The 24109-nt window shown below is 33.6% G+C and overlaps 1 protein-coding gene across 1 annotated transcript; it reads left to right on the top strand.

Moving 5' to 3' along the window:
- The first annotated feature begins 20999 nt into the window (after positions 1–20999).
- LOC105798597 (uncharacterized) lies at positions 21000–23399 on the top strand. Its single transcript, XM_012628720.2, has 2 exons — positions 21000–21113; positions 21259–23399. The coding sequence occupies exon 2, from the start codon at positions 21327–21329 to the stop codon at positions 23064–23066; it is 1740 nt and encodes a 579-aa protein (XP_012484174.1). The 5' UTR covers positions 21000–21113; positions 21259–21326; the 3' UTR covers positions 23067–23399.
- Positions 23400–24109: the final 710 nt, after the last annotated feature.

Here is a 24109-nt window from a genome sequence, read left to right as displayed (position 1 = left end):
AAATATGTGGGTCAAAAACAGAGATAAGAAATTTTGTAATATATTTTTTCGACAGAACTTGGAGAACTGAGATCTATATAGGCCGAACAAGACGACACATTCCCAACCCAGCAAAACTAGCGTGAAATCAATGGTGGTCAGACAATAGGAGGTTGTCGGTGGTCTGGTAGTGAAGATCGATGGTAAAGGCTACTGGTGGTGGTCAGTGATGGTTTAGCGATGGTAGACAATGGTTTGACAGCGAGTTGGCAGTGGTTGACAGCGATAACGACACAAAAATGGCAGCAAAAAGACAGTGATGATGAAAACATGAAGCAGTATCGCAACAGAAGTATGTGGTGGCAAACTAGAAGATCCAAAGTACGCTTTAGGGTGAATTTTGTAATTTTGCAATTTTATACAATTGAATCAAAATTTAAATGTTATACATAAATGCACCAAATCAAAATTATATATAAAATTTTATATTTATTCACTTTTAGCTTTCTATCATCCACAATGTGTGTTGTACACCGTTATCAATTTCTACTAGCCACATATTTAACTTTCCCCTTTTAACTAACGAGTCTTTGGTGTTATTAGCAAAGGTTGAAGCTGTAAGTCATTGAGTATTCAAGTTTAAGTCATATTATATGCAATTATAAATGTAAGTTTGTAATGCCCCAAAACCCGGCCTAGAAGTTTAAACCGTATCTCAGAGGTTACATAGATCATCGAAGTGATCTAAAACCAATTTTACCAAACGAATTAATAAAATTTCATTACGAACAAAGTTTGCTAAAATTGAACAAAACCGTTTAGTATTCAAAACAAAAAATTTGGATTACGTTAAAAACATTTGGAAATAAAGTTCCATAGATTCTAGAATTCAGTTTGAAAACAATTTAAAAAAACCCAAAATATAAATTGTACCGCAAACTCTAAAGATTTTTAGAGTCCAAAATAGTTCTCAATTTTAAGTATTCGAAGAATCATTTTATTACTCTAACTTAAAATGCATCACGCCGAGACCATCGACATGCCGAGTCTAGATTCAAAAAACAAGAGAACCTGAAAAGGGAAAAATTAAGGGGGTGAGCTACGCGAGCTCAGTGTGAGTTCAAAACGTAAGCGAATAAAAACAGACGAAGTATCAAATACAACATTTCAAGTTAAGGTACATAGGCTATGTATACTAGGAGAAAAATTGCGCCAAAAGTCAGACACAACCACATGTATTAATTAGAACTCGCGCCTACATATTATTCAGACAAACCGACATATGTTCACATGCAAATTGGATACAACAAGTTAAAAACAAACCCACCCCACCAACCGAACACCACTTCGACCGCCCTGCACACCACATATGAGCTAATCAAGCCCAATCAACCATGCACACCATATAGGACCTCGAAAGGCCCTCCACTCTACACAACACATATGTGGAACTCAGCCACTGAAGTATCAATATGTAGCTGAGCTAGCATATGTACAGTACATTACGGTAAACCGCTGTACAAAAGTGTTGTAGTTAAAACTGCCAAATCAGATCATTCTTCCTTCTCTTCACAACTAAAACCCTAGTTTAAATGCAAATGCATGTATGTAGACAACTAACTAATAGACTTACAGAAACAATGTATACAACTTACAAATAGTCGTACATCAGTCAAACAGAATCAGAGGTGCACATAATCAACCGACCAGATTCAGAATCAATTATAACGGTACTTAATTACTAGGTAACATCACTTAACACTTAAACAAATCATCAAATTAGTGCTATCATTACAAGTAACCCATAAGTCCAGGCCAAAATAGAGTCTCAACCATCATTACTAAGGCCTAGCCGAGGGTCGGAAGACACAGGAATACAACAAGTCAAAATCTGACACAAAATGAAAATTTACAAAACAGGGTCACACGGTCGTATGCCCCAGTCGTGTGGAAATACCTAGGTCATTTGGGGGTCTACACGTCCATGTGAAATAGGCGCACGCCTGTATGAAGAAGCACACGCCCGTGTAAAAGTAGGCACACGCCCGTGTGTCTGAGTGACATGGCCGTGCGAACAGTCCGTGTAACTTTCTGTCCAAATTGGCTAAAATTATGGCGCATGGCAGACACGACCATGTGGAAGTTTCACACACTCGTGCGCCCAGGGGACACGACCGTGTGTCCAGAACACATGCTCGTTTGATTATCGACTAACATCCCCAAATTTAGCCACACGGTTGTGTGGCACCAAAAATTGCCCAAAACCCTAATTTCCCAACTACGTACGGTCGTGTGGACTGTTTGTGTGTGGCACACACCCATGTAGCCACCCGTGTGGTCACAAAACCACACTAGAATAGGCTGAAAAATGTGTATTACTTTCCTGAAACGAATCCTTAACAACCCTAAAACCCACCCTGAAATCAATTAAAAATCAGGTAACCATCATCAAGATGATTCTTATCCACTTTAATCCCAAAAACATATGATTTAATTTCAGTAACATACAAGAAATAACAAAATTCCATAGAACCCAACATCGAAAATAAATAATTCAGAAACACACCCGTAATCACCGAATTCCACAAAACCCTACAACAGTTCGATTCCAAAACGAAACAGTTCAAAACAGACACCTGTATCTACGATTTAAAGTACCTAGAAAAAAACCTTTGATGTATTGCAACACCCTCAATCTGAAAATTCCTTGTTGACGAAAGCGTAAGCAAATGACAATAAAAACATAATCCAACAGCGAGAGTAACACAAATTGGTGATAAAACAAAACAAGATTTCCCAATAGCAGAAGGCCAAATTTTGAAAAAAGATGCCGAAAAAAAAAGGAAAGAAACTGAAAGAAAAACGTGAAAAGAGAGGGTTGTTTGAATGTGTAAAAAAATGGAGCAAAACTAGGGATATTATTTTTGATAAATCATAAATAAAATAAAAAATAAAGTTAGCAAAATAAATGAGTATAATTTAAAATTAATATTTACAAAATTAAGTCAAATATTTCCCTATTACACACACATGAGGATTTGAACCCAGAACTCAAAAGTAAACCAACACATATCCAACTATCAAACCAACAAGCTTATTCTAACACTAGAATGCAAAAATAAGCACAATAGATCAACCTACTCATTGACCCTTACTTAAAACGTCAAAATTTCTAACCCCAAAAACTGGGGTGTTACAAAGTCTCTGGTCCTACAATGCGCAGTTACTATGGGTAGATTTTACCTCATTATATTTCTATTGTACAGTCATTCATACTTTTTATCGATTTGTAACTACTTTATAGTTGTTCACATATATATAATTGTATTATATTTGTACTTATAAACTCTAAAAAATTTAACCTCTAAAATTTTCACATACATTTGCATATTTCTTAAAATCTAGTATAATTAACTTGAGTTAAATTATGATTTTAGTCTTTATAATATACTTAAATTTGAAATTTATTCTTTATGCTTTAATTTTACATAATTTGTTCTCTTTTCTTTTATATAGTCCAAATAGTTAACATCGTAAACTATTTCAATTATAATTTTATGTAATTTTTTTAGAACACCATTTGCAACTATCATGTTGACATTCTAATTTTTTAAAATATTTTAAAAAACCCACATCAACATTTTAATCGAAATAGTTAATAGTTTTAATTATTTAAATTAGTTAATAATATTATAAAATAAATAATCAAACTTTCAAATTAAAAGAAAAATAAAATTTTAAATTTAAAGATAATAAAACCACCATAGATCAACTAACTTACTCTACTTGTTTATATCATTGCAATTCAATAGCTTTTAATGCATTAAAACAAATACCACCATTATCAAATGCACATTACAATCATGTTTGGTAAAAGATAATGAAAATGTGGGGACAATGTTGTGAGATTATGGGGTAAATTCACTATAGACACCACTAATTCTTTTTCAAATTTACTTTAATCTGGACTTTTGAATATGGTTTGTTTGTATTATTCTTCTATCCAATTCTTCCATTAAAATTATGTAATATTTATGTTGGAGATTAACATTAAATATGGAGATTTTTTTCTTAATTGTTAACAGAAAAATGTAGCAACTCATGATAAAGTTTTTTTTTTCATATAGATCACAAAATAAAAAATTATAAAAGACCACAACTCGTTTTGCTCTCTATTCAAACTGATGTTGTAATTATTATTATATGGATAGATGTTTGAACGCTTGAATGAACAAGCCAGTTTAACAATATTTTATAAACAGAGAGTAAGGTAATGAGATAAGTTAACACACAATGTTTGTTAACGTAGTTCGGATTCACTAATCCTAGTTTGCGGAGCCTCGTTCAGTTAATAATTTTATTCAATAATCGTTATTCGTTAGGATTACCTATTAGTTTAAGCCCTATTTACACTTACACAAAATATTTGCAACCCCAACAATAAATCCAATTGTTACAAATTACTCACCTCAAATAACCTCACTTACAATCAATAATATTTCTCTAAAAAAAATTAACAAGAGTGTCACAAAATCAAAAGTGAAAGCACAAAGGAACGGTTAACAAAAGACACTAACAAACTGACCTTGATGTACGGCAACCAATAACCAATTTATAAGCTGGTACAAAAGCTTTTAAGTAGCATTTTGATAAGCTTAAAACTCTTGGTAAAATGATGAATTTATCTCTTGAATTATCACTAATAATTATTTCATATCTTCCTTCATATCTAAGAACACAACCAGCATGATCTCCAAGTAAAAGAATAAGGATAAGGTTTGTGATAAGATTGTCGATCCTTCCTCCTCTATCACTTCAAAATTCAATCAGCATCATTAGGGATAGTAGAACATGACCAAAGGATCATTTGCTTATAGTGTAACACATCATTAAGATTGAAGTAAAAAATGTCAATTTTATACTACACTTAGCTACCTTGAAGGTGTTGAAAAATCAATTTAGAAAACAGTTATTTTAGGTACAACAAAAGTTTTACAATTTTCTAAAACTGGGTCTATTTTGTTATTTATAGCAATAAACTTAACTAAAATTATATGTGTGCTTTGTACAAGGCAGACTAAAATTAATCTTGGCTTTCTATCGAACAACATTCTCCTCTATTCTACAACTACGAACTGTTTTGAGTGTGGGCTCAAAGCCTATCAAACCAATAGCATAGAATGAAAAATTTATTAACTTTTAGTAGTAAAGTTAATTCTCTCTTTAACCATAAAATTATGTTTTTTTCTCAAAAAATAGAATTTATTCTTTAAAAGAAATTGTCATTATTTTCTAAAAGAATAACGACGTGTGAGAACTATATTACATTGCTCAACACATAGTCCTATTTCTAAAGAAAAAGTATCAAAGTTTTGTTTGAATAAGGTTTAATTAAATAATAATATTTTAATAGAAAATACAACTTCTACTCTAAGTAGAAGTATAGGGGCAGCGGCGCCCTTGTAAAATACATTAGAGTTGTCGCCCATTGCATATTATATGGCCCTATTAGGCCTTTCATGTATTGAGTGCAATTATATATGTTTCTTGTACTTTTATCCAACACCTATAATTTTATTCAACCCAATATTTATTTCTCATTGCCCAAAATATTATTTAATATTAAATTTAAATTCTCGATTATTTTTTCAACCCAATTCTAATTCGTTAAAGTTATAGCAACTTTACTATAATAGAATCTATGAGAAAAATATATTTAATTTTCCTTATTCAACAAATCTATAATGGCTTAATTAATTTAATTTCATCTTGAACTTTAATTATTCAATTAAAATTAATTAAATAATAATTGGAAGAATCTAAATTAATTCCTAAGTTATCTTTTGTACTAAGCGAAAAAACACATTCATTGTGAATCGTGATACATGCAATCTATTTCTCTTATTTCATCGTTTTCACTAATTTCATATTTGTTACTTCTACATGCAATTCGTTTCTAGTTATCTCGAGCTAATGAAGGGACTAATTGCACATATATAATTAGGGTTCAAATAATTTGTAATTCAATTCCAACTCTTCGCCTATTAATTATAACATTATTTAGTCTCGAAGTCATTCTACTAAAGTATCATGATTGAGCTCTCCCTTGTTATATACCATTACGAAAGTTATTTATCAAGTGTTTGTCCAATGACCTTGTCATAAGTGTGATACTCTCATAGGATAGTCTTAATATTTTTGGGATAAATTTGTTCTCCAAATATGATCCTATTTTGTCTCGTGGTAACCATTAAATTTTCCTTCATGAAAAATCAATCACTGTCGAATAGTAAGCAAATCATTTACCACAAAGACAAATGATCCATAACCATGTTTGTCTTTTATCTATCATGTATTGTCGATGAGAGGATATCATTTACCTTTTAATTAGGCTACGAATTCCATTATTGCGGAATGATGCTACATACTACAGAAGTCGTATACCTAATGTACCAACTTTAGGTTCTTTATCTATTTGAACTCAAGCTTTCATTTACAACAAAGTATATAAGTCATGCTTACATAATCTATCATTCACTCAGGACTAATGTATGCATCCACTCAAGATTAATGTGTGTTACACTATGAACGTCACAAGTGAATAAATACATAAACAGATTTAGGATCTATTCTACTTGGGTCCTGTCCAATGTACTACCAAAGACACGTTATGTCCCCAATTGGACTTGATAAACGACATATTATTCTTTCAATTGACTGCTCAATCTCGATTAAAGTAATTTTGATTAAACTAAGTACGTGTTTAAATTATTTATTAATATAAATCATCTTTTCATATTATGATCCAACCACTTAATACTACTTAATATTAGTTAAACTTTAGGTAATCAGTGAGCTCGTATCTACTTTCATTTTGATTTGCGTGCAAAAACTATTGAGGAAAATATATAAAGATATTAATAAAACTGATGGATATCTTATTAAACCAATTTATTCAAAAATTATAGGTACTATCTAGAAGTTTGTCCAGACAGCTGTTCAAACAAGGAATAGAACAGAGTGACTAAACCTGTAACATCCTGAATAATTTAAGTTTATTTTTGTCAAATCTTGACAAATGTGTATCTGCTTCAGTGGTTAAGTGTTCTGAGTGTGTTTGAGAGGTCTTGGGTTCAAGTCCTACTTTTAGCAAATTTTGGTTATTTTTTATCTAAGTTTTATCCCTGTTGGGTGGACTTATATAATATTGTTTGTTAACTCATATCACAATGAGCTTGTTGGTTCGAATGGTAAGGAGTTAGCTTGTCGAAGGTCTTGTGTTCGAATCTTTGTGTGAGCAAAGGTGATATTTTTGGTTCCGGTTGTCTGTTAGAGGTTCGGTGGAACAGGAACTCTTAGTTGTTGGATGAGAATCTGATGTCGGTTTTGGCAGGAAATGTTGTTAGTAGGGTAGTGGGGAGAGTTAGGACTTTTGTTAATTTTGATTTATTTTATTTTCTTTTAATTTTATCTTTTCCTAAAAACTTATCCCATTTTCTAACGTTTTTTATTGTTTCCCACTATCAATTTTTTTTCTTTTTCTTTCAATTGATTTCTATCTTTATCTCCCTATTAAATTACGGTGTTTCAGTTTCGTATTTTCGTACGCTTTGGTAAGTAGTGGTAGTAAGGTTTTGCTCGAGTTAGGGAGAATTCTTTTAAAATTGTTTTAAGTGATGTGTTTTTCGTTAGTTCTGATTTTTGGATTGTTGGCAGTAGCAAATCATGAGGATCAGAGCTCTTTTCTTGTGGAATCGTAATATCGTGGATCGTTCGAGAAGTTAGGTAAGTGATGAACGCTTCAGTTTCACTGTGGTCAATTTTTTATTTCAGTATAATTACGGATAGAAGACTAATTTTGAGACATGTTTTGTTAATTTTAGGTTCTGGTGGTCTCGGGAGTATTTTCGCATCAAAATCGTATCAGGTGTGTACTCCCAACACGAAAAATTAAGTTTCGATGAAAACTGAAAATGGAGTCTGTCGACGCCACACGGGCGTGCGCAAGACACGACCATATGGGTCACACAGGCAAGGCCTATCTGGGCGTGTGGGCTACACGGGTAGGCCATACAAGCATGTAGGCCCAAACATCTGAAATTTTCCCTAGGGTCGTATGGGTCATTCCGATAGATCTGATAGTCTAATTTAAGTAGAATACTGATATGTATGTATGACTATTCTGTTTGAGTAGTTATATATATGTTATCTGTATACAAGCATGTTAATTCTGTATTTTGTATCTATGTTTGGGTTGAGATTTGTATATGTGAAAACAGTGATTTGTAAGGCAACCTTTCACCTATAATCTGGCAGATTGATTGCATATTATCTGTTTTGTGTCGCATCGACACTATATGGTGTGTAGGGATAGGTTGGTGTTTTTAACCCTGCAGGGTGTGATGGGTTGGTCGGAGTTGGCGTGTAGAGGATGGGGGTAGGATTTTGTATATCTGATTTTGATATCTGTATCTGTATCTGTTATAGACTTAGGTTCGAATCTGTATCTGACTGTATATGGAACATTGTGTATGTTGCATGACTATTTCAGTTGGGTTACACACTGAGTTTTCATAAACTCAAATTTGTTTGTCTATTCTGTTCAGGTAATCCATAGACATAGGTCTGTCGGTGCGACGAAGGCTCGGCGGTTTGATTTAATCTACTCTGTTCAACTAATCCAAAAACATATCTGTTTGTCTATTAATTTTGAAAATACGAGCATGGTTTTGATTTAATCGATTTTTTAAACTTTCGCTATGAAATGATTTGGTTAACCTTAAAGGATAACATGTAACAGTTTCAGTAATAAATATATAAATGAATACGTTTTATAACTTGGACATTTTATCGAAGTATCATCGATTTTAAAGTCCTTTTTCATAACACTCCCAGATTCGGCCATAACATCTAGGCTAGGTTTAGGGTGTTACATTTAGTGGTACCAGAGTCAGGTTGCAAAACTCGGACTATGAATTTTGGGTTCCAAAATTTTGTTTTGAAAAAAAACTGGTTTTCAAATAACTTTGATCATTTTGAGTAAGTATGTATACTGAGTTTCCGACGCTGGTCCTGTAAGTATCTCTGAATTTGAAAACCACTGTAGTTAGTACGTCCTGAAACTGTATTGAGTTAGTTAGAGACTAAAACCTCTGAAATATTTCTGAACTTCTAATAACTTGAGCATAAAATATCTGCTAATAAACACTGGAACCAATGCATAAAATTTTATAATGTAGATAAAACTAAAATTATGATGAGCGCTCATAGAACTCGCAGTCGTGGTATTCGTGGGCGTGGCAGGCGCCCTGAGGGGGCTCAAGCTGACTCTTCCTCTCTGGGTAGTATGTCAAATTTGGATACGAGTCAGACACTGATTTTACCTACTACTGAGGCTAGGTCTCAAAGCCACTCGGTTGGAGACGATGTACTGTCTCAGGTCATGTTGAGAGTTTTGGAGAGGGTCGCTGGACCCCGTTCTAGATCTTGGAGTCGTGGTCGTGGGTCAAGCCATGTTGGTTGTTTAAGGATGTCATTGGAGTCGCCCCTACAGTGGTTAAGTGTTGGTTGAAGGCCATTGAGATGATTTTGACATCGACTGCATTCTTGAGCAGAAATTGAAGGGTGCAATTTCTTTGCTTCGCAATGAGGCATATTAGTGGTGGTTGTCGGTTGAGGAGGGTACTCAACTGGAATATCTGAACTGGGACTACTTTAAGACTGCTTTCTAAGGGAAATATATGGGCGTGAGTTATGTTGATGTTGGTAGGCATGAGTTCATGAATCTTACGCAAGGTGATAAGTCTATGAGTATGAAGCCGAGTTTCTGAGATTGAGCCGCTACGCTCGAGGCATGGTGGCACCCGAGTATGAGAAATACATCTGTTTTGAGGATGGCTGGAGGGATAGCCTGAGGGTATTGATTGCTCCACAGAGGGAGCGAGAGTTTACAGTTTTTACGGATAAGGTGAAGATCATCGAGGAGGTTAAGCGCGTGGAGTGCCAGAATAGAGACTGTGAAAGAGGTAAGAATAAGAAGGATTCAACGCCCTCTAGTTTTGTTCAGAGGCCTAAGAAACGGGTCAGACCTGATGGGCCTGTTAGAGTGAAAGTTTCTGTTGCTCCTACTGGGATTCAGCCTTATGTTGACTGTGGTAGGGGCCATTCGGGTGAGTGTTTGAGGAGATTACGGGCTTGCCTACTATATGGGTCATTGAAACACTGAATTAGGGAGTGTCCACATCGTACTGATCAGATGCAAGCTTCGGGACCGGGTTCAGTTCAGCCTTAGAGGGCAGTACAACACCCACCTAGGGGTCATGGACCGGCTGAGGGTGGTAATGGTATGGGTCGAGGTCAGAGAGCACCGGGCAGAGGTGATAATCAGACTGACGTGAGGCAACTTGTACTGGTTTATACTGCTCGATGCCGAGAGGATAAAGACGCCCCTGATGTGATCACGGGTACGTTTTCAATTTTTGCTACCCCTTATACTACTTTGATAAACATAGGTTCTACACACTCCTATGTAACTAGTTCTATTTTTGAAAACTTGAGGATATCTGTTAAGTGCTTCTGGTGAGATTACTGTACTAAGTCCATTGGGACAGTCTGTTCGGGTAAATAAACTTTATGGGAATGTTCCGTTGGAAGTACAAGGGACTGTGTTTTCGACAAATCTAATGGAGCTACCGTTTGGGGAGTTTAACTTAATACTAGGTATAGACTGGTTAGTTGAGCACTGAGTTAGTTTAGACTGTGCGATTAAGAGGGTTGTTTTGAGGACCGAAGATGATAAGGAAGTGGTTGTGATTAGTGAGCATCGATATTACTTGTATAATATGATCTCCTCTAGTGTTTGATAAATTGGTTCGAAAAGGGTGTGAGGCGTATTTGGCTTACATCAGTGTTTCAGTTTCTAAGGACTATTCTGTTAGGGATACTAGAACAATGAGGGAATTTTTAGATGTTTTTCCTGAGGAATAACCGGGTTTACCTCCAAATCGGGAAGTTGAGTTCGACATTGAGCTTCTACCAGATACAACTCTAGTGTTCATCACTCCATACCGTGTGGCATCGAAAGAGCTTACAGAACTTAAGCATCAACTTCAAAAGCTTCTGGATCGTGGTTTCATCCGTCTTAGTGCGTATCCATGGGGGATACCGGTTCTATTTATAAAAAATATAAAACCATGAGGATGTGCATCGACTACCTACAGTTGAATAAGCTAACTGTGAAGAATAAGTACCCACTTCTGAGGATCGACGTCCTGTTTGATCAGTTCTGTGAGGCTTCGGTATTCTCAAAGATAGATCTTCGTTCTGGGTACCATCATCTTAGAGTTAAGGAAGTTGATATTCATAAGACGACATTTAGGACTCGTTATAGGCATTACAAGTTTCTAGTTATGCCATTTGGTTTAACAAAATACTCCGACTGTATTTATAGATCTAATGAATTGAGTTTTTCAGCTGTATTTGGATCAATTTATCGTAGTCATCGTCGACGATATTCTGGTGTACTCTAAGACTGTAGATGAGTATCTTACAGTAGTGCTTCAGATACTCCGAGAGAAATAGCTCTACACTAAGTTGAGCAAGTGTGAGTTCTAGTTGCGAAAGTTAAATTTTTTGGGGCATGTGGTTTCTGCTAAGGGGATCCAAGATGATCCTAGGAAGATTGAAGCTGTGCTTGATTGGAAGTAGCCTAAGAATGTTTCTGACATCCGTAATTTTTTGGGTCTTACGGGTTATTATCAGAGAGTTGTTGAGGGGTTTTCACTGATTGCGGCTCCTTTGACTAAGCTACTGTACAAGAGTGTTCCTTTCATCTAGACTAATGCACAACAATCTAGCTTCAAGAAGCTAAAGTTTGTTCTGACTCAGGCTCCTATTTTGATGCAACCTGAACCTGGTGGAGAGTTTGTGGTTTACAGTGATGCATCACACGTCGATTTGAAATGTGTTTTGATGCAAGATGGTAAAGTTGTGGCTTATGTGCCTTGTCAATTTAAGTCACACGAAAGAAATTATCTGACGTATGATCTTGAGTTAGTTGTCGTGGTGTTCGCTTTTAAGATCTGGAGACACTGTCTGTATGGGGAAAGGTGTATCATTTACATCGATCACAAGAGCCTCAAGTACCTCCTTACTCAAAAGGAGTTGAATCTTAGGCAGTGTCGATGGATTGAGTTGCTCAAAGATTATGATTGCATGATAGAGTATCATCTCGATAAGACCAATGTGGTGGCTGATGCTTTCAGTCGTAGAGCAATGTCTGATTTGAGGGTGATGTTCACTCATCTCAGTTTGTTTGATGATGGAGGTCTGTTGGTCGAGTTGCAAGTTAAGCCGAATTAGATTGAGAAAATTTGAGACAAACAGTTAGAGGATGAGTATCTGGGTCTGCGGTTTCGTCAGGTTGAGAGTGGAAGTATTTTTTATTTTGGACTGAATAAGGATAGGGTTTTGGGTTTCTGAGGTCGGGTTTGTATATAGAACGATTTTGATCTGAGATAGTCGATTTTGAGGGAAGTGCATAGTAGCCCTTATGATATGCATCTCGGTGATAACAAGATATATCGGGATCTCCTTGAATTGTACTGATGGTGAAGATTGAAACATTAGGTAATAGATTTTGTTACTCGTTGTCTGACATGCCAGTAAGTCAAGGTTGAGCACCAATTGCCTTCAGGTTTGCTCCAACCCATTAAGATTCCTTTATGAAAATGAAAACGAGTGACGATGGACTTCGTTAGTGGGTTGCCCTTAACACCCACTAGGAATGATTCTTTTTCGGTCATCGTGGATCGATTGACCAAGTCCGCCCATTTTATTCCGGTTCGAAAAGACTATTCTTTGCAAAAGTTAGCGAAGCTCTATATTTCTGAGATTGTAAGACTGTATGGGGTTCCAGTTTCGATAATTTTTTATAGTGATCCTCATTTCACTTCTCGGTTCTGGAAGAAACTTCACGAAGCTCTGGGTTCGAGATTGGACTTCAATACTGCGTTCCATCTTCAGACTGATGGTCAATCTTAGAGGGTGATTCAAATACTAGATGATATGCTTCGGAGTTGTGTGATTGATCTCCGAGGTAGTTAGGAGGATTTTCTGTCGTTCGCTAAGTTTGCCTACAAAAATTGTTTCCAGTCTAGCATTCAGATAGCACGTTACGAGGCTCTGTATGGTCATCAGTGTCGTACTCCGCTACGTTGGACTGAGTTGGGTGAGCGACAGATTTTGGGTCTTGAGTTGGTTTCTGAGATTGAAGATAATGTTAGACTGATTCGGGATTGTTTGAAGGCGGCTTCTGATAGGCAGAAGTCCTATGCGGATCTAAAAAAGAGGGATATCGAGTACTCTGTGGGTGACTTCATTTTTCTTAAGGCATCTCTGTGGAAGAAAGTTCTGAGTTTCGGTCGTACTAGCAAGTTGAGCCCCAGGTTCATTGGGCCGTATCAGATTTTGAAGTGTGCGGGACCGATTGCTTATCAGTTAAAGTTACCTTTAGAGTTAGATCGTATCCACGATGTGTTTCACGTCTCGATGTTGAGGCAGTATTGGTCTGATCCATCTCACATTGTCTTTGTTGAGGAGATCGAAGTTAGACCAGATTGGACTTTTGAAGAGGAGCCGGTTCAAATTTTTGATCGAGAAGTTAAGGTTCTGAGGAGGAAGTCCATACCATTGGTTATGGTTCTGTGGCAGAATCATGGTTCTGAGGAAGCCGCGTGGGAATCTTATGATTCGATGCGTCAGCAGTATCTTCATCTGTTCGAATCAAGTAAATTTTAAGGCCAAAATTTTTTTAAGGGGGTAAAGTTGTAACATCCTGAATAATTTAAGTTTGTTTTTGTGAAATCTTGACAAATGTGTATCTGCTTCAGTGGTTAAGTGTTTTGGGTGTGTCTGAGAGGTCTTGGGTTCAAGTCCTACTTTTAGCAAATTTTGGTTTTTTATTATCCAAGCCTTATCCCTATTGGGTGAGCTTGTTGGTTCAAGTGGTAAGGAGTTAGCTTGTCAAAGGTCTTGTTGGTTCACCCCTTTCCTAATCTAAGTAGGATATTATTTTTCTATTTAAAACAAACCTCTACAACTCTACAATGGTTCTACCTTCTCTTCCTATAAATATATGACACTTGGTAAAGCTATTAACACAACTTTGAGAGATTGTTATTATGCCAAAAAATAGAGAGAATTTATTCTCAACTATTACATATATTTTTTCGGAATAACAATTTTACTAGTTTCTATTAAAGAAGAGAGATTTTTCATTTTCACCCCAAAAGGAGAGAACTTTTTTTTAATTCTGTGTTTCAATTCAATTGGTTCAAGCCCACGGTCGAAGTAGTTCATGGTACGAGAATAGTAGAAAAGATCATTTGGTTGAAAGCTGGAAAACATCAAGGATCATCTTATCCAAAAACACAGGTACGAATTCGGTTAAGTTTTATTGCTATAAATATTACAAACTAGGTCGATTTTCAAAATTTTAATTTTTCATTGTGCAAGAAACCATTTTTTAAATCGTATTTTTTCCAACAAAACATACGTCCATTCGGGCATTACTTGCCCTTATTGCATTATACAACCTTGAGTTAGAGCAGTTAGATGTAAAAACTACATTCCTTCACGGTGATCTGGAATAGGATATTTATATGCAGCAGTTTGAAGGCAAGGAGGATCATGTTTGTCTTTTACTAAAATCATTGTTAAGCATTTTATGGCCTAAAGTAGTCTCCTTGGCAGTGGTGGTATAAGAAATTTGATTCTTTCATGTTAAGCATTGGTTTTGTTCGAAGTAAGTATGACAATTGTGTGCATTTGCATCGCTTAAATGATGGATCGTTTTTATATTTGTTACTTTATATTGATTGTTGCTAAGGATTCATCTGAAATTGATCGGTTAAAAACCATGCTTAACTCTAAGTTCGATATGAAGGATCTTGGTGCAGCCAAGAAAATATTAGGAATGGAAATTTCCAGAGATAGACGCTCCGGGAAGTTATTGTCACAGCAGAGGTACACCGAAAAGATCCTTGAGCAATTTGCAATACAAAATTCAAAGTTAGTTAGTACTCCATTAGTTTCACACTTCAGACTTTCGGTTTCAAAGTCGCCACAGACCGTGGACGAAGAAAAGTACATGTCTAAGGTTCCCTACTCCAATACAATCGATAGCTTGATGTACGCAAGGGTCTGCACTTGTCCCGATATTTCACATGTTGTTAGGACTGTAAGTAGATACATGGCTAGACCCAACAAGTTACACTAGCAGGTAATTAAGTGGATTCTCAGGTATTTAAGGGGCATATCTAATACTTGTTTTAAGTTCGAGAGAAATTCAAAAGGTCTAGCTGGTTATGTAGACTCAGATTATGCAAGAGATTTAAACCAAATGAGATCTCTCATAGGTTATCTGTTTACTTTCGACAACTATGTTATTAGTTGGAAGGCTACGCTACAGGCGGCCGTGGCATTATCAACTACGGAAGCAAAATATATGGCAATCATAGAGGCTGTGAAGGAAGCCATTTGGTTGAAAGGTCTATTCAGGGAGTTGGTTAATGAAGAAGAAGCAATTGTCATATATTGTGATAGTCAAAATGCTATACATCTCACTAAGGATTATATGCATCACAAGAGGACGAAGCACATAGACATTAGGTATCACTTCGTTCGAGAGGTGGTTGCAAAAGCGGATGTTCAAATTCAAAAGATTAACACAGAGGATAATCCAACTTATATGATGACTAAGTATCTTTCAGTTTCCAAGTTTGAGCACTGCTTGGACTTGGTCAATATCTTGTAAAGATCGAGTTAGGCCCATACGAGGCTTGGCAAATAAGGCATGTTAAATACAAGTCAATGTGGAGATTTGTGGAGTGTGCCTCGCATTTTCGGACACTTTGCAGGCACTTGACAGAACCAAAACCAAAGCAAGGACAACGTCGCGACAAGGAGGCATGCGACGTCACGATGATACGACGTATTTCCTAAGTAACGCAGCCGCATTTTTTTAATAGTTAAGTAGGACTCTTTCTTCCTGTCAAACTATGATTACTCTAGTGAAATTCTAGTCATATTGGTCCTCTAATCTTAGCCTATTTAAAGGGTAATTATAACCCTAATCAATTAAAGAGAAAAAAAAAAGAGTTCTATGAGAACGTTGTATTCAAGAGAAAGCTTTGTGTTCCTGGTTCAGGTTTTGTACAAATAAGGTAATTTCTCTCCATCTTGTATTCTCATTTGCTTGCTTGTTAGTAAAATGCTAAAACCTACTTTGCTTATAATTTTTTATCCTCTTAATTACATCTATCAGAAGAATTTTTCCACTGGTAAAATTAATCGCACAAATAATTATAACCTTGCATTTATTAACAATTTTACATGCTCAAACTCATGGTTGTATATAAACATGAAGTAAAATATAATGCACGTAAATCTAGCCTGCAAAATTCAAGGATTGCCTCTTCAACATGTTGGATGAAGATCCACATGCTAGATATGCATGTGACAAAATAAGAAAATGACAATGCAAAATTAATTTGGTAGTGATAACCTTTAAACCTTAATCATAAAGATAGCAATCACATCAAAGCAAAATGACAAGACACATGAAACAGTACACACAACCATATTAAAGCATTAAAATATCTTTACAGCATCCAATGACCATGTGACATCTCAACCACATTATTAATAACAATAAAATATTGCTGATCCCTTTAATCTATTAATATTATAATAAAAAACTTAACTGATTAAATAAGTTTTTAATTTTTAACTTTTATTTTGGCATTAATAATTTATAAATAATAAACTAAATAATAATAACATATACACATATATAATTCAAATTTAATCTTGACTTAAACCTTAAAATTAAAACTATTAAACTATATTTTTAAAAATATTTTATTTCTAAATTAAAGTTATTATAAGAATTTGAAATTTAAAATACTGAAATAAAATTATGTTTAAATAAGAAAATTTAAAATTTACTTTTTAAATTATTATATTATCATTTTAAATGAAACATACAAATTACTTTTAAGATTGAAGTTTTCAATAATAAAAAAGGAAAATTATTTGGTGTCTTGAGTGAAATTTTTAAACTCTACAAATTGGGTTAAGAGTTAACAAGTGTCTTATGAGAATATAGTATAATATTAAAATAAATAATTGAAAAAAAGACACATGATAATTTTTAAAGCTACTCGTAGAATAAAAAAATATACTACTAATATATCAAATATTAACCCATAAACAAATGCAAGACCAATACAATTCATATATTTTAATATTTTAGAAAAGAATAATATAATATTTTTAAAAATATTGAGAATCACTTTTCTAAAAAATAAAATAAGAAAATAATATATATTTTAATTTTAAAAGTGCCATACTATTTTTAAATATAATTTTAAAATAAAGGGACCATACTGATAAATTTAATAAATTTAGGGACACATTATGATATTATTAATTTTATAAATGTGAGCATTATGATTGGAGAGTGGAGACTATGGCCAACAAAAACGTCATTTTGCTCATAGCGCGTTTGGTGGAAGAAGCCTCTCCCACATGGCGTCTTTGGAGACACCTCTCAATACGTTTTTGTTTAAAATTAAACCGTTCATTTTGTTAAATAATTCTGAGGTTGATCTACTTTATTATACAAGCTATATTTATGTTACAAAGAAAAATAAGTAATTTATATTATTATTTAAATTTTTTATTGAGTTGATGTCATGAATTAATTGGATATTAAATTAATTAAAGAATATTTTAAAATAAATTATATTATTATAATGATTTTGTTATTTTTTTAAAACTAATAAATATTGTAAATATTGAGATTTATATGCCCAAAATTTATAAATTTTTGCTTATCACCACTCTAACCAAATATTTATTTTAATATTTCTAAACATTTTAGTTCTATTATACAAAATGTTTCACCTACATTATTTGTATATTTATATTTACTATTATTCAGTGCGTGATGGAGTTGATTTATGAATCAACTTAACACCAACTCAACCAAGGAAATTATTAAAATAACCTTTCATATTTAAACTATTTTTTAATTTTAATTTTTACATATTGCATATGTTATTATTAATTTTAAATATTGTGTTTTATTATTTATTAAATATTATTTTCAAATACTTATTTATATTCTAAATGTGATTTTTACACGTATACACGTGAGATAAAATTACTAATATTATTTTTTTAAAATCCCTAGTTAGCTTATTGTATAGGTGAATCCGAGTGGAGTAGCGAAGGAGCTTTGCACCCCAAATTTTTATCTTGACCTTTTAAAAATTCAAAATTTCATTGTGGCCACCCTAATTTTCTTTTCTGCCTTTTCTTTTTGTGAAAAAGGAAAAGTATTAAGCTAAGATTACATCATAACAATGTTTTGCCTGCTTGTTGCCTAATCAAAATTATATCCTTTAAATACTTTATTTAATAATTATATGATAGTTTCTAAAAATATTTAGCACATTTCTTCACTTTTTTGGAGAATACATTTCTTCATCTTAAGACATTCTAACAAATATAAAATGGTATTCTTATATAAAGTTTGAATGAAAATGTACAAGATCCCCCAACCCAAAGGTGGCCATAATTTTCTTTCTTTTAAAAATATCCATCCCTATTTTCCTTCATCACAAAATTTAAATATATAAATAAAAAATCTTCTAAATTTGAATAACCCTATAATTGAATCTTATTTTTATTATTTTCATACTTAAATAAATATATATTCACATATTTTTTATTAAATGATTATGTATTATAATAGTGGATGCTATTGTATTCAAATATATTAATTATATATTTGATAACTTCATTCATCAATCATCACATATAAATTATACTTTGTAGATTTAATCATTTTAGAAAAAAAGTAAATTATACTATTAGTCACTAAATTATAGATTAGTTTTTATTTTGGTCAAGTAATTAAAAAGGTCACAATTTGATCATCAAATTATTCAAAAGTTTTCATTTAAGTCATTAAGCTGTTAAAATCGATGTTATATGGCTTTCTCTGTTCGCATTGCCTGTACCAATCAAAAGCTCTCTTTCCCTTTCTCTTCTACAGTTTAATTTTTTTATGAAACAACTTTGGACATCTCAGATCTATGAATCAAAGTTTAAATAGTTTTTTTCTCTGGTCTCTAGTATTGACTGTCAAATCTACTTGGATCTAAGGTATGTTCTTCTATTTGTCAATGGGTATTGATCCATGGTACCAATTATCAAATCGTCACTTGGAGCTCGCTGGCAACACTTTATTTTTTTTAGAAAAGAAAATTGATAGGTCGGTGACTTAAATAAAAACTTTTGAATAATTCAATGACCAGATTATAATTATTTTTAGTTAAATGACTAAAATAAAAAATTATCCCTGATTTAATGACTAATAGGTTATTTACCCTAAATCCATATCCACATTAATTTTATATAATTTAATTTACTACTTTAAATCTCTCTCTCTCTCTCTAATGATGACCTACAAAATGATGGAACATGCAACCATTCCCTTAGATACTGTTGTGGAAAGACAGCCCTTTTGTCCTTTTTGTATGTCCCAACACATCATGTCAGCATTTTTTCACTTAGGAAAATAAAAATTCTGCCAACAATATTTAATAACATTGTGAATTGACATTAGTGCCCATCCCCTACCCCACACACCGACGCCATTCCCAACCCTGTCTCTTTCCCGTGTCGGTGCCGTATTGGGCGCTTCTAGATTATGTACCTCGCTGTCATTCCTGTTAATGATAAGGGTATTATCGGCAACATGCAAAATTTATCATCCCTTTCTGAAAATTCAGTTGATTTCATTAAGATTTGCTTTTCCGGTATTTCTCTTTCGTAAATTTTCTTTAAAGATTATTTTCAGAAAGAAAAAAACAACTTTTGAAATGAAAATTATTTTCACGTTAAAAAATATGTTTTTCATGAAATTTAAAAAAATAGAACTTAAATATATATTTTAAATATATACAAACATACTTGAAATTTTGAAATTTTTACATCAATTATGAAAATTGAAATTTTTATATATCATGTATAAAAAACTCACTCTTAATATTGACTATAAAAAGCAGTAATAACTTATGTTTATTTCCTAAGAAATGTTTGACATATTTTAATGGAAAATGATATGTTTTATCATCAATAATTTATAAAAACTATAATCTTATTTTTATTTTTTAATTCCTTTTTCAAGTAGTGTATGCTGTTAATTCTTAAACTACAACTATTAAAAATATTAAAAATATACTTATAAAATTATTTCAACAAATGATTATTAGTGTAGTAGTAGGAGATTTCTATTTGAATTTATTAGCATTGTGATTGATTCTCAAATCAATTTTTTCTTATTTTTTATTTGAAATATTATAAAAATATTAAAACTTAAAAGTACTTTTATAATAATATTAATTATCAGTGGCAAAGTATAATTTTAATAATTTATATCTTTATAATTTTAATAGTTTATATCTTTATAATATTTAAAGGATTCAATCAAATTTTTATTATTTTTGGAAGCCAAAGTATAATTTTACCATTACTAATTTAAAAGTTAATAAATTATAAAGGGCCTAAATGAAAAAATTTCATTTAAATCAAAGTATTTAAATGATTTTACAACTAAATTAGTGTTAAGTTAACTTGTGATACTAACTCAATCAACCAATTTATATGTAACATAGATACAAATTGATACACTAAATGAAAACTATTTTTCAAAGAATAATTATATTTTAGTACTTATTTATTGAGGTTTAAAAGACTAAAATCCTTTTTAAAGTTATTTTATAAATTTAATTTAAATTGAATTATATCAACTTAACTTATTATATTAAATTTAATTATAATGGTATAAATCAATATATATTTTTATAAAAAGGTTTTTTTTTTCACCATGACATGGGAGAATCCTAATAAAACCAAACTGGTCTTAAAAGTTATTGTTAATGTAGGACGCTAATTTTATAATATAAACGAGTTAATACTATATATACCCGTATACACTTCAAACAGAAACAAGGGAAGAATTTTCTTTGATTTCATAAGCCATCTATTTTGGAGCATATTCGGTAAGAAAATTACAAATTTACAGTTGTTTCCCTCGTTTTTTTCCAATTTATTTTCATTGATAAAATCAAAACTTTTATTGGAATGTGCTTTGTCGTCAAATTATAGTCTTTCTTGGTTGTCTTTTTTTGAATAAAAAAAAAACAGATTTCATCGTTCTTCCTTGGTGGTGAAAAGAAAAAAGGGTTTCTTTTGTTTGTTTTTTTTCTCTAAAGATGCCGGAGAAAGGAGGGAGCTTTGTTCCAGTTCATCAATGGCGTCTTGGTTTGTTAACAGCTTTGGTTCTGGTTGGTATGGTGGTGGTTTGGAGCATAGATGGCTGCACCATCAAAACCTTCGTCCAATCGTGGCAGTTTAAACAAGATTACATCACCTTGAAAGTTAACTCCTTTGCTAATATCAATCAAACCCACCAAAATTTTTCACATTCTCTTCGAAATATTACCTTAAATCCAACTTTAAACACCACCCATTTCCCCTTTTTGAATGTTAATTCTTCCCTTGAAACCAAAAAATCAAGCTTGAACTGGGTTTCAGCTGAGCTTGAGAACAACTTCACTGCAAATCTGTTGAGTAGGTGGCTGGCTGAAGGAGGGGAGCCATGTAAGGACTCTAAAACAGTGGAAATCAAGATTCCTGGCTTGGATAAGGATGATTTAGTGGAGTTATCAGCTGGTGAAATCCATTATTTCATGTTTCAAGCAGTGGATGAATCTGGGAATGGTCGTTGTTTAGGTGGGGATTACTTTGAATTTGATCTTTCAGGAGATTCATGGAAATCAAGGCCTTTGGTGAAAGATTTTGGGAATGGTACTTACTCAGTTTCACTTCAAGTTCATCCTGATTTTGCCGGTGACTATAATCTCACTATTATTTTGCTTTTTAGACATTTCCAAGGTCTTAAATTTTCACCTGCAAGATTTGCATATGATAAACAATTGCGCCATATGAAGATTAGGTTCTTTAGGACTAAAACTCAATTGCCTGAGTTGCAAATTTGTCAAAAATCTGATTTCAATAGAGATGTTTGGTCTGGTAGATGGACTAGACATGGTAAGAATGATGGTTGTCGGATTAGTAACGACGGTCGGTATCGATGCCTGGCACCGGATTTTCCATGTCGGAATCCGTGGTGCAATGGTTCCTTAGGGGTTTTAGAGAGTAATGGATGGGTGTATTCGAGCCATTGTTCGTTCCGGTTGTTTACGGTTGATTCCGGTTGGGATTGTTTGAAGAATAGGTGGATTTTCTTCTGGGGTGATTCCAATCATGTGGATACCATTAGGAATATGCTTAATTTTGTGTTAGGGTTGCCCGAGATCAAATCGGTACCGAGAAGGTTTGATATGAACTTTTCGAACCCGAAAGATCGGTCTCAGATGGTTCGGATCACTAGCATTTTCAATGGTCATTGGAATGGAACACAGAATTATTTAGGTTTGGATTCTTTGAAAGATGAAGGGTTCCGGAATTTATTAAAGAAGTACTTCTCGGAGGATTCAGTCCCGGATACTATCATCATGAACTCTGGCTTGCATGATGGTGTTCACTGGTCGAATATTCGAGCATTTTCTCGTGGGGCAGAGTATGCAGCATCATTCTGGAAAGACATTATGGAATCGGTGAGGCGGAGAGGGTTAGTAGTGCCACCAATCATTTTCCGGTCCACGATCGCAACCGGTGGGTATGCGAGATTACTGGCATTTAATCCTAATAAGATGGAGGCATTCAATGGAGTATTTTTAGAGAAATTGAGACGAGCCGGGCTGGTTTCTAGTGTCATCGATAACTTCGATATGACATTTTCATGGCATTTCGATAACAGGTGCAATGATGGTGTTCATTATGGGAGGGCTCCCCTAAAGATGAAGTGGAGAGATGGTGAGATTGGCCACCAGTACTTCGTCGATCTCATGTTATGTCATGTGCTGCTTAATGTTCTATGTGCAAGATAGTAGTACAAGTGCTCGGAGTTTTTCCGAGTACAAAGCGGCATCTATGACACCATTGAGTCATTAGAAATTGCGGGATGCCCTTGGGAGGCAAATTTATGGGTTATTTGAGTAGAGTCAGGCATTCGTTATTTGTTTATTGATTTAAAGACCATATATAGTCGCTTCACTTGTAGATCATTTGAAGCCCTCGAGTTTGAAGGGCCGATTTTCACATATCGATTATCGTATAGTATTACATTCGTTGCTCGTGTTCAGTTCACTTGTAGACCATTAAAGCCCTCGAGTTTGAAGGGTCGATTTTCATACATTGACTATCATATGGAATTGCAGTCATAGCTCTTGTCTGGTTCTTAGATGATCATTAGCAGCCCTCGAGTTTGATGGGCCGAATTATACAAAATTGATTATCGCATAGCATTGCAGTCGGTACCCGAATCGTTGCTAGCATTCACTTGCAGTATAGGTTCATAGTGTTTCGTGTCAAGGGGCTGCCTATATAGTGTTGCATATAGGTGATTTTCGTACTGGATTCTGAGTTAAGCCTATGTAGGATATGCTATACATTTGAGTTTTATACGATATATAATTTTAAAATTTTATTAAAGACTATTTTATTGGATTTAATATTTTTGTTGAAACATTTTTAAATATGATATATTTACATTTCAGGTGTGAATAAATAGTCCATTACCTTATTATTAAAACAAGTCCATTAAAATTGGCACAACTGTTTGGTGAGTTAAATGGTTAGCTGAAAGTGTGTTTGTTAAGGCGAAAGCTGAACTTTGAAGCAGTGCATCATAATGAGAAAGATTAGCATTGGTTGAAGAATGTAGGGTTAGCTTTAATTTGAACACTGGTTCCACGCACCTTCCATTTAAGACCACAAATAAAAATTAATATATTTCTCTGATCCAAAAAGCCGACTAAATTAGCCCAGTGGATGGGATCAATAATATTTTTTACGAAGTTAGTTCAGTTTGGTGTGATGCATAGAATTGATTAAAAGACAAGTTAATCCACTAACAACTGCTAAAAAAATT

This window comes from Gossypium raimondii, chromosome 9 (genome assembly GCF_025698545.1).
Source record: "Gossypium raimondii isolate GPD5lz chromosome 9, ASM2569854v1, whole genome shotgun sequence".
In the NCBI taxonomy this organism is placed as follows: Eukaryota; Viridiplantae; Streptophyta; class Magnoliopsida; order Malvales; family Malvaceae; genus Gossypium; species Gossypium raimondii.
The sequence above is the reverse complement of the archived record's forward strand: the minus strand, read 5'-3'. Positions and strand labels throughout refer to the sequence as shown.

What these genes read in the sequence shown, in the direction of transcription:
- LOC105798597 (XM_012628720.2), top strand. Translation starts at nt 21,327, where the DNA reads ATGCCGGAGAAAGGAGGGAGCTTTGTTCCAGTTCATCAATGGCGTCTT.